At 35.6% G+C, this 12,484-nt stretch overlaps 1 protein-coding gene across 1 annotated transcript in view; it reads left to right on the forward strand.

The window, feature by feature from the left end:
• Su(var)3-9 (Suppressor of variegation 3-9) overlaps nt 1-12,484 on the forward strand; it is a 210,852-nt gene that overhangs the window by 141,447 nt on the left and 56,921 nt on the right. The window contains exon 10 of the mRNA XM_090390180.1: nt 12,118-12,219. Coding sequence (XP_090246306.1) covers nt 12,118-12,219 — 102 coding nt within the window. The remainder of the gene's footprint in view (nt 1-12,117; nt 12,220-12,484) is intronic.

Here is a 12,484-nt window from a genome sequence, read left to right on the forward strand (position 1 = left end):
TCAGATCTTCTGCCTGCACCTTCACAGTGGTGAGGCTGTTAGTAACCATGGATATACCCCCTGTGTACAACTCCTGAAATGCTGCATCTAGTATACTGGAGGTGAGCACTCAGGTATGAACCAATGCAAGGTCGAGGTGTGTTGTCCATACCATGAATATCCCCTCCCCCTCCATCATCAGGCATGGTGGTACTATTAGGTGGTAAAATGACTCACATTAACCGTGTACTGCCTCCACTTTGCTTATTGGAGTCAAAGTGGTAAAACCCATTTTTAGTCTCCAGAACAAAGCTCCAGCATTCAAAGGTACAGCTCTAAAGCAGTTTTTGCAGGCCAGTTATTAAATGATCCACCAGACTGAACTTACTGGTAACTCTTTAGGAGAGAGTCTGAGTAGTGTATATGCAGGGGTTTGTTGAGGCTGCACAATATCAAGGAGCTGGGTACATTTTTGCTGTGTACTCCATATTCAAAAATTTAATTACTTCACACATATCCCCTTTACTATTGAATACATCATGAATAGTCTAAATAATAGAACAAGCTTATCTTCTAAGAGATCTAAACCTCCCAAACAGTTCTTCATTCATTTCATAAATATACATGGTATCAGTTCCAATCTCAGTGATGTCCATTTCCACTTAGTCTGCCAGATCCCACTTACTTTTTTCTGAAAATCACTATTATTGATTGCCTCAACTACTGACTATCTTAATTGTTCTAGTTATTTGCTATACAATTCCTTTTGATTCAAAGCTGGTACTTATGCATGTGTCCGCTCTAATATTCCAGCAACAACTTAGTAATTCGGAATCTCCTCTCAATTGATATGTGGCTTAAAATCTCTCTATCCCATTCTGTCAAATTCATCTGTTGCCTTTATCATTCTCCCTACTGTAATCATTCTGTGCTCTTTGACTTCCTTTCTTTGAAGCTCAACTTTCCCAATCTAACTTTCCTAACAGTTAGGTAATTTTATTTGGAATTTTAATGTTCACAATACCATTTTTTTTTTTCAGTTTTCTAGTCATGCAGGCCCATCTGGTTGTGATACTAGAGCTTTTTCAATTACAAATGACCTTGCACAGATTGTACATTTATCTTCCAGAATACCAGGAAATCCTAACTACATACCTAGCACTCTTGATCTCTTTCTCAGAAACAGCCCTTCAAAATACATGGTCTAAGTGAGTGGTCCTCTAGGCATCTCAGATTACAACTTGGTGGTGGCCTCTTTTCCAATGGAACCTTTTTTGTTGAGGCCATTCTCAGCCTCATGTTGATTTGCATTGCAGGAATGCAAAATGGGATGATCTGCAATATTTCTTTCTTCTTTTCCTTGGTTGAATTATTGTCTTAAATCTTCTGATCCCAATGATTTTACACGTAAGTGCAGTATTCTTATAGGGATGAAATTCTTTATGCTCCACCACATTCCACCTTAAAATCTTGTCCTTTATCTAAACCTTGTTTTTCCAGTAAATGTGCTAAGGCTGTTCAATAATTACCATGTTGCTTATTGCAGTTGGCTCACATCCAATTCTCTAGGTTCATTTTCTGCATACAGTAAAGATCACAATGATTACAAAGCAGTTATCAATCAATCCAAATTAAATTTTGAACAGGCTAAGTGTATAAAACTTGCTTCTTGTCCTAACTGTAGTTAAACATTCTGGTCTCTTTCCAAAGCTATGGTGCCTCCGTAGCCAGGTGGGAAGGAGCAGCAGTGCGTAGCACACTCTTCTTGATTAGACCGAGGTTCGAACCCCTCACCACCAAATACGGAGGATGCGGAAAGGTCAGGGAATGACCACCGCATATCCTGGAGCAATATGGCCTTAGTTGCTAATGCTCCTAAAAAAAACCAAAAAAAAAAAAAAAATAGCCAAAGCTATTCATTGCATATTTTGCCATCTTTTTCCCCACCTTTTAAATCTTGATGGTTCTGTTGCCTTCTCAGCTAAAAACAAAACTGATTAGCACTGTACTCTTCTTCTAACTCTTGCATTGATGATCTTGGTAAGCCACCTTCTACCATTCTTAGGACACTGCTTAGTACTTCCTGTGGTCTTCTGTCAAAAGGATCAGAAGAATTTTGAACAATCTTGATGCCAAGAAAGCTCCAGGTCCTGATGGTATTTTTCTACTTGTTTTCACAACCTGTGGTCTTCATCTTGCTTCTCTTCTATTTTTCCTTTTTTAAACTTCCTTTTTCCACTAGTATTTTTCCTTCTGCTTGGAAATTTATTTGTATCCAAGCAGTTTCTAAAAAAGAATGACAAATCCCTCCATACGATTATCATCCCATTGCATTTATCTCTATTCTGCTCTTTCCAAAGTAAAGTAGAAATCATGTACTGCCAACTTTTAAACTAACTCAGCATTTTATCTGATCAGTGATTGCCAATATGGATTCCATCAATGTCCACTGGTGATATATTGGCTTGTATCATTACTCATCTATTGACAAATAAAGTGGAAAGTTTGGTGAAGCTCAGGAAATTTCTCTTGACATTTTGCTTGGCATAAATGATTTCTAAATAAGCTCCCATCTTATGAATTGGCAACTGTTTTTTTGATAAATAACGTCTATGCTGGGGGTACCTTACGGCACTCAGGTTGTCACGAAAAGTGAAACGTCTAACTGCTGTTATATCTCTGAAACTAATAGACAATAGTATAAACAATTTATACTTATTTTGTTGGGTATATAATGCCGTCAATGAATACGCTAGAAAAAAATTAGAAATTTTGATATTTAATATCACTTTTTTTCAAAAAAACAAAAAAGTTCACTAAAAAGGTTATTTGCGCCTTGGTTACTTTCACTCTCACTAACTTCTAAACTATGATAGATAGACATAAACAGTAAGCAACAAAATTGTTCAGTAGGAAATGTAGTTTTTACATCTATAAATAGTTTTGATGTAGCTCTTATGGTTCCCGAGTAATAGCAATGCAAAGTTGAGAGTTAAAAAATTCGAGCATTTTCAAGTTTGTTTTCGCAGTATCTTGAAAACTATAAATGTAAGACAAAAACAGTAAGTAACAAAATTGTTGCCCTTTGAGAGCTCTGCAAGGATATATAACTAGATTTCAAATCAGGGTTTTTAGTTTTCGAGAGTTGAACAACTCATTAAAGTAACTACTTCGTTCAGTTACTTCGCACTTGTCGAGGTGCGGTTGTGTTTCATTTAGTTAAGTTGTGACGATGCCAAAAGTTACATTGACTAAATGTGTTCAAAGATTTTGACAAAATTCACAAATCTAACGTTGAAAAGCAAGCACCGAAGTCGGCAGCGGAATGCAAGAGAGAGAGAGTCGTAAACGTGAGCAAGATCAATTATAGGCAGATGTCCGGCCATTAACATCGAAAAGAACAGTGCAAACATGCAACAATAAAGGTTACCACAAACCTTTATTGTTGATTGTAAATGAAAATACCGAATAAAATAAAACTGGTTTTATAAATTGTATTTTTTCATTTCACATGACATTATTCACACATCTACCTTTGGCTCCATGGAGCCAATGTCAATTTTTTTGCAATTAGGTAGCCGATTTTTTTTTTTTTTTTTTTTTTTTTTCTTCTCTGACTATTGCAGGTAAAGGTATGTGGCTGTCTGTTTTCTGAATTCTCCATTAATGATAGTGTCTGCCCCCGAGATCAGTTCTTCCTTCCACTGACTGGAAATCCTATCCATAGTTTTGCTGATGATCACACACTACATTCCACCTTCCAATTTGAAAAACCTTGTCCTGCACAAATAGTTTCAACTTCCCAAATATCCTCCACAAACTCCTTAAATGGTGATCTCCGTGTAATTTTCCAATGGGCAAAGAAAACTCAGTCCTGTCTTATTTCTCGCAAAAAAAAAAAAAAAAAAGTCTACTGGTGTTATGCTCATCTTTGATAGAACTCAATTTCTACACAGATGTTGCTTCCTTTGCATTAATTTCTTCTAAATACTCACTCTGTACAAATCTCATATCTGCTCTACCATGGAATATTGTTCCCATATCTGGAGTGGTGTCCACAAAACCTCTCTCCACCTTCTGGACTCCATTTCAAAGAGGGCTGTCAGGTTTATTAATCGCCCATCTATTACAAAGTTTTTCTACAGGTCTGTCTCATAGATGTTCAGTTTCTTCTGCATACCTTTTCATTTGATTCATGGTCAGTGTTCTTTTGAATTGGTATCTGTAATAAACACCCACTCTCTTTCAAATCAATATGAATACATTCTGCAATCAGCCAACATCCATTGTCCAACTCCAAACTCACAGAGCCAACTTTCCTCTCCCATTTCTTTTCTTATTTCCTCTCTGTTTATCTCTTCTACTTCTGTTCTCTGGAAAAACCTTTTGTCACATATTTTACAGAAATTCAAGTCTAATCTCAAGAAACATCTCAGCTTCTGTCCTCTCAGCATTCACACCTTGCATGGCACTAAGCACTGTAGGTTCTTAATGCCTTTGTTTTGGATTTTCATAAAAGAAAACAACACATTTTGCATTGATATTATTCGTCTTACACTGATTTCTCCTTGATCTTGCTGTTCTTATTCCAGTTAATTTGACAGATTGAGGCAATCCCCAATTCAGTTTGCATCAATTTGTACCTGTTCAGACTCAAGCATTCGCAACTTCAGCTAGTCAATTAACTGTCCTTAGATAATGTCTTGGGGATTCATATTGTACTCTCTGTGCATTTCTGCAGTAGAAAAGGCAAAAATGTTGCATTCAGTTTTTTCTGTGTTGAGTGGATGAGGAGAAATTTAGATTCTGTCCACATCAGTTTTGATGTGTTGCAGTGATAGAAGAGGGCCATCGTTTTTACTTCCTGTTACTCATTGGATTTTTGGACTTTGGTTTCTGTTTGCCCCATTTTGCCCCCGCAAAGAAGAGCTTTCTCTGTCTGGTTTGGCAACACTGTCACTTGGAGGTGGGAGAAGTACCTTGTGACCAAGCAATAGAGGGTTAGTATTAAGAATAAACAGAAAAAAGAAATAATCTAGTAGTTTCTTTATATTAAAGATTACCTAACTGAAAGGTTTAAATTATTTCACTGTATTAGTGAAATAATTTAAACCATAAAACAACTAGCTATTCAAGGAAGAGCACCTCTATTTGCAAAGTTACTTTATTCCAAATTGATTGGTACCTGGAGGACCACGGAAATTTACATTTTCATTGTCATAAATTATAGCAACATATGCATTTTAAATCATTTCACTCATCAAGAGAAACTTATTAATAATATAGCTTCAAGCTGTGGCAAAGTAGTCCCTACCAAATTCAAAAAACATGGGCACAAGGAAAACAGTTATAATTCCAGTTTCAATTGATTTTAAACTAAAATATCCATCTAGTGGTACTTCATGAAGATTCTATCAAACAATTAGGAAAATAGAAACATTTATAAATGAAACAAATGAAAATATTAGTGTGCTGCCCAAAAATAATCATAGGCCATGCATTGTAGAATCTCATTAATACATAGTTCAGGGGGCCTAAATTTTCAAGTTGTGTAGTAACAAGGTCTGCCAAAAATATCAGAACCTGACCATTTACTTTGCTACCTTTATCTTAACTTTTAACTTTTGTCTAACGATAATTAAAATATTTTCTTTACCTTTTCTTTTATTGATAAAAGAAACAACATAATTAGAATGAAAATATAAGCATTAGCAGCAGAAAATGATGCAAGAAAGCAAGCTTATACAGCGTCAGCCAAAAAAAAAGGGAAAAAAATCCAACTACACTTATTCATTCCCTCCAATAGTTTGTATAGTTCATCCTTGAATTTATTTAAACTCTCAACTTCCACAACGACAGATGGAAGGTTGTTCTGCAATCATCCTTGCAATTTGAATTTATATCCCTTCATGTGTGTGGTCTGAGGAAGAGGAAGAATCCCATAAGCATTCATCTGCTCAATCAATTCAAAACCTCAAACACCTCAATTAGATCACCTCACATGTGCCTAGTCTCCAGATGCTGCAGTCTCTAGAACTGAAGCCTTTCTTGATAAGAGCACCCCTTCGTCCTGCCCACCAATCTCATCTTGTTACCCTTCTCTGTACTCGTTCCAGCAGCTCCACATCCTTCCTGAAATGAAGCCTCCAGACCTGTATGCAGTACTCAAGGTGTGGCCTGACCATTGCCTTATACAATGGGATAAACGCCTCCTTATCCCTGAGAGAAGAATTCCTGTATATCATTGACAAAACCCCATGAGTTGTCCTGGCAGCCTGTCTGCACTGCTCAAAGAACTTCATATCTGACTGCACAATTACTCTCAGGTGTGTTTCATTCTCTGCTACCCAGAATGTTGTACCACACTGTACATTAATTTGAGATTACAGGTAGTTCTCGACTTTATGAGTTAATTCGTTCCTTGCTCGTGCTCGTAAAGCGGGAATTAAATCCCACAGATATAGCGTTAAAAATAGGGGTTACGTTCTCAACAATGAAATTAATTAGCTAATTAATTTGTTTAAACAATGATTGATTTATCCAAAGAAATTAAAACATAGCCCGTAAAATCAAGCAAATTATAATAATAAAGAAATTATTTATGACTTACAAATTTTAAAGAATGTTTATTCTTTATCATCGACTAAATGCACACTCGTTGATCACTTATTATTGGCTTGGCACTCGTTGGTTTGTTGCACAAGGAGTTGTCTTCAGAAATGCTTCAAGAGGCGTTTGTTTCCAAGATAATCTTCTATTTTCTTTATAAATTTCAGTAGCATGCATAAGCATTTTTTAATGGAATGCACAAATTGCAACTAACACGATTTGCTCGGAGTAACAAGTTTACAAAGCTTAAAAAAAAAAAAGAATGAAGAGAAGATTCTGAAAATACGATCAAAGATTTCAGTAAAGGGAATCGCATTTCACCATAATAACGCAAAAAACCACACAATTCTATCTATTGGTATTTTCGCAAATGCAATAACATAGAGTTTACTACCCGTTTATAATTGCTTGCAGTAACAGAAAAACCCAATAAACCGGAAAGTGCAAATTGTTTTTATTGTTTTATGGTCATGATCTCTAGAAATGGGCTTCAGAAAAATGTCACAAAGGCGTTCAAAATTGGTTCTTATAACAGAAAATATAATAACGATGAAAGTTAGTGCGTTTTAGTGGTTTGAATTGGTAACTAATACAATTTGCACTATAAAAATGACCTTTTAGTGAGTTAAAGCAGGCCCCCGTTATAACGCGGTTCGCTTTATGCTGATTCGCTATAACGCTGTTCTTATATTATAACCCGTATCTGACTATAATGCTCTTTTACAGATTGCATTTTTGGCATATTTAAACGAAATCGTTTCATTTGATGGAGTCGATAGCTTGAAAATGAATAGCAAAACAGCATTAAAACATTTCCCACACCGATTTGCGAAATTTTCTCGCACGCTAATTTAATTGCAGTACAGTGACTTGTTACGTAGTTCCGAGATCAAAATTTTAAAAAATTATCAAGTATATTGCTTGTAATATTTGAGTTATATGCATTTAGCTGAGTGGTCAGGAGCAAGAGTGCATAGCACGCATTCCTTGAGTGGACCAGGGTTCAAGCCCGTGACTACTAAATATGATAAATATTTGTATTGACGATTTATTGTAAACTCTACTGACTTGGTTGTCGTGCCGGAGTATAAACAGAAAATTTATTCATTTATCCGAAGTCTAGTCATCACTCAGTATAGTATTAGACATAGTGTGTAATGGACAGTTTATTTGAACATTGTATCTTAATTAATGCAACCAATGCAGTTACATTTTTCAAAGAGCTAATGACTGATAGGAATAAAAAAGCAACGTTTGGGCGCAGTACGAAGACTATAAATGTAAGAAAAAGACTGAATTTGAAAAATTAAATTAGTTGTTTTGAAGCGAATCGATTCCGGTCAAAGACAAGCGGATGTGTGCCATAATTTAGGACTTGCAAGTTTAACTGTAAGAACAATTATAAAAAAAAAATAAAGAATTAATTTTAGCAGCGGGAAAGATAGCTGTTCCACTGCAAGCAACTAGGGCTAGGCCGGCTATTAGGATTGAAATGGAAAGACTTTAACTAATTTTATTGAAGATAATATCCAATGCAGAATTCAGTTAAGTTAAATATTACAGAAAAAAAAAGAGAGAGAAAGAGATTAGCCAATATGATGATCTGAAGAAAACTCGCCTAAAAAAAAAAAAAATGTGGAACCATTTAAAACTGGTAAGGGCTGGTTGAATAGATTTAAAATCCAGGGAGAAGCCGCTAGTGCAGATCAAGGAGCCGAAACTTTCAAAAAAGAACTTGTTAAAATTATTGAAGAGGGATATTATGTGTTATACTTCTCAACAAGTTTTTAACATAGATGAAGCAGGACTTTTGTGGAAACGAATGCCTAAAAGAAGTTTCATATTGAAAGAAGGAAAAACATGCCAGGTTTCAAAGCGGCGAAGGATCAGTTGACTTTATTGTTGGGTGGTAACGCTACGGGGAATTTAAAATTAATACCCCTTTTAGTTTATTTTCATGTTTAAATTCATCAATTAAATTCATTATTTTAATTGGAATTTTAAGTTTACTTTTGATATGTAAGTAGTTACCACATAATTATATATGTATGTAATGCAGAATATTTTATATGTACAAATATTTGAATATTAAATATTTTGACCGACATTTGTGCATCTTTTCACTACCGTTTATTATTGATTAGGAAATATCCTATGGCACCGACCGCAACTCACAAATACATATGTTACCTTATGGGAATGCGGGGCTCGCTTAGTGCGGATTCACTTAGCGCACTGTTTTTCCGGAATGAATTATCAGCGTTAAGCGGGAGTCACCTGTATAGTGAAAATTTCTGAGGCCGTGGAACAAATTGCCAAAAAACGTGTTATTGGGTTCACATTAAGATATTTTCACAATACAATGGTGTCTCTGGAACAGATTAATATCGTAAAGCTGGGTACACTGTATTGTATAGCAACGTGCGTGGTTTGAAATGCGGTATTTATGAATGTTTAACATTCATTTTTTGCAATTAATGTTCATATTTTCGATTTTGTTGATACTTGATACTTTGAGAAAAAAAAACTCGTAAACCCGGGAATTTGTAAAGTGAGATCTACCTGTACTGCCACCCATATGTGATACCTTGCATTTGTCAAAATTAAACTTCAATTGCTACTTCTTGGCCCATATGCCTAATTTTTCTTGGTCTTATTGCAGCAGCATACCAGATTCCTGTCATTAACCACCCTGCGAACATTTGTGTCATCTACTAACTTACACATTAAACCTTGATATACTTTCATCAGTATTATTAATAAATACAGAAAACAACAATTGTTCCAGCACTGAACCCCTGGAGGACTCTGCTAATAATATTAGTCCATTAATAACCACTGTCTTCTCCCACTCAGCCATCCCTTTATCTATAGCAGTAACTTTCTCTTAATTCCACACTGTTCCAATTTGTATAGCAGTCTTTTATGTATGCCAGTATCAAAAGTATATGATGTCAAAATTTTATTTTTGCCTCCAGTTTCTTGGTTACTTTGTTATAGTATCTAATTAGATTGGTCAGACTTCGTCCCTTAATAAATTAGTGCTGTGACTGCAGTATAGTTGCATTCCTGTCTAGATAGTCCCACATTACTTCTTTAACCAGCAACTCCATTATTTTCCTCTTGAAATATACTCACCTTTAAATATTATTCACTTTTGTATACATTATAATCTCAGAATCAAGAATAACATTACAAAGTTTACGGAGGATGTGGAAAGGTCAGGGAATGACCACCGTATATCCCCGGAGCAATATGGCCTTAGTTGCTAATGCTCCTAAAAACCAAATAACAACAACAACGACAAAGTTAACAATTTTAAAATTATTTCATGCCTTTGTTCCAAGCATCACTGAATGTAGAGAAAATCCACTATAGTACTTGTTTTAGTTTTTAATGTGCACGCTTAAGGTGTTCCACATGACAACATTAGATGACAAAATATATATGGACCTTCTATATTGTGAGTTATGGTGGGTACAATCATATGTAAAACATGATTTTTCATTGAAGAGGTAATCTTAATATCATAATTTAAATCTTGGTCTCTTTGTATTATTAATAACTCTGGTACAGTTTAGTGTACCATCATTGTTATTGTGTTGTGCATTAGTTGTTATTGTTGTTGAAAAAAGGTTACTTTAAATGTGTTGGTTTTGTGATATTTCAGAGAATTTGTTTGTGAAAGATTAGGTTATTTTAAATTTCATTGAGTGGTGTGATAGCACTGGTAGTTGATTGCATAAGTTGGCATGGTGCACTGTAGTTAACTTCATACCAGGTGATGAATAGCTAATTCTGTGTAATCAGACAGTAAGTTGGGGGAGGGGAGATACTGCATTTTGTGGTGACATGCATTAATTAGTTTTCATTATTTTTTGGAAGAAAAGTCTGGGAGCACCTTACAGAGTGCTGGAACCCTATTCTAAAGCATCCTGGCTACAACTGAACCTCTTATTATTCAAATTTATAAAAGTTAGCACGTAGCATATAGTTTTGTGTAGGTTTATTTTACCAGTATACTTGTCTAATGTGTGGAATCTCAGAGCAGCTGGATAGTTTTGTCACTTTGATTTAGGCTTAAACCAACTTACCCACAATGCATTGTGGGTAAAACAAGAGAAGATTCTGCTATTTTGTTCAGTGAGGAAGCATTCTATTACTGCATGCAACTTCACAATGTACAAATTTCTACAGAAAACTACAGTAGTATAAATTTCAGCTAGCAGTGCATTGTTTTAAAATTTGAAATTTTTTGTGGAAATGTTTCTAGTACTTCTCAGGATCATTGAAGATAAAGAAATAGATAAAGCAATGGATGTTTTACAACATCATTTTTGCCACTTTCAGTACTAACAGGTGCTATTATGAAAGAAGAAAGATTTGATGTATAGTGGTCTTTTGTTCAGAAGCTGACAAGTGGACAGTGCTTGAAATATAACAGATTTTCCAAATCCATGCTTGGCATTTTAATAGTTATTCATAGCATTGCTGTGTGAGAGAATTTTCAGCCTGGTGGGGGAGGATTAAGCTTTGGAAGTACTCTTGACAGCCAAGTCTGGACAGCAGGTCCATTGTTATAAATGACTCAAATAAACAGGTCATTCAAGATTGGTAAACTTATGTTCAAAGCATACTGTATAAACAATCCTAAAAATGTCTGTGCTGCACTTGTCAGCATGGGTATTTTGTTATTATTGGGGAGCACACACTGCCTAGTTAATACAGGAGAAAGGATTGGTGTAGAATGGTCCTTTGTTGCTGAACTGACAGATACAGAAGGAAACTTGAAATATAAGGAATTGCCATTTTAGCAATTCCTTTTAGTGAGTAGTGCTTGGGCCTCTGTAGCCGAGTGGCCAGGAGCGGGTGTGCAGTAGCACACGCTCCTTGAGTAGACCGGGGTTCAAGCCCCTGACTGCTGAATACAGTCGATCTGCCAACCCGCACTGGACCAGCGTGGCAGATTATGGTCCATTTCCCTCAGCATGAATTGTTGAGGAGGCTTCCATCCTGCAGTGGGTTGATAATGGCTGCACTTTACCTTTTTTTTTTTTTAGTGCTAAGTGTAAGAGGATATTCAGGCAGGTGAAAAAAAAAAAAATCTCTTTCTGAAGGAATTTTGGAGATGCTGTTGACAGCCAAGTCTGGACAGCAGGACTATTGTTAAACAAAACTTTTGATTCGTCATTTCTAAAGAGGACAAAGGTGAGAACAGTATCCTCTTTGAAGTAATGATAATCAATGATGGTGTACAACAACCAAGTCACAAACCCACAGGCATATCTGAAAGCATGCAGGACTGGTAAATGTGTGTTATCAGCGATTTTTAATTATCTTGCCAAAGTCTGTATTTGTCTCATGCATTTTGAAAGTTATATGTTGGCAGTTATGAACCCAGTAATTAATGAAATCATCATAAGTAATTACTATTCTCAATAAGTACTCTGTTCATTACAAGTGAACTAGCCATTGAAAATATTTCTTTCTGTTGAGTTTGATTTCTTTGGATTCCATTGTCTTTTTCAGATTCAGTTAGCAATTTTTAAAACAGATGATGGAAGAGGATGGGGAGTTAAAACATTAGAAAAGATCAGGAAAGGAGCATTTGTAATGGAGTATGTTGGAGAGGTAAGAGAGTCTCCTTTTTTCCTTGCTTGCTTTTTAATGGATTATTATAAAAGAACACTACCTGACTCATCTGTCTATTGACTCTAATAATTTGTCTAATTCTTAAATTTATTCAAACTACAGACTTCCACAACACCAGATGGGTAGTTTGTTCCAACAATCAATTACTCTGTCTTTCACACATCTATCCTGCAGCCACCCTTTTTCAGCTTGAATTTGTCCCCCTCTGTCATTGTCTGAGAAAGAACTAGAATACCATCATCAT

Source organism: Mastigoproctus giganteus, chromosome 2 (genome assembly GCF_048544385.1).
Source record: "Mastigoproctus giganteus isolate SK-2022 chromosome 2, ASM4854438v1, whole genome shotgun sequence".
NCBI classification, from domain to species: Eukaryota; Metazoa; Arthropoda; class Arachnida; order Uropygi; family Thelyphonidae; genus Mastigoproctus; species Mastigoproctus giganteus.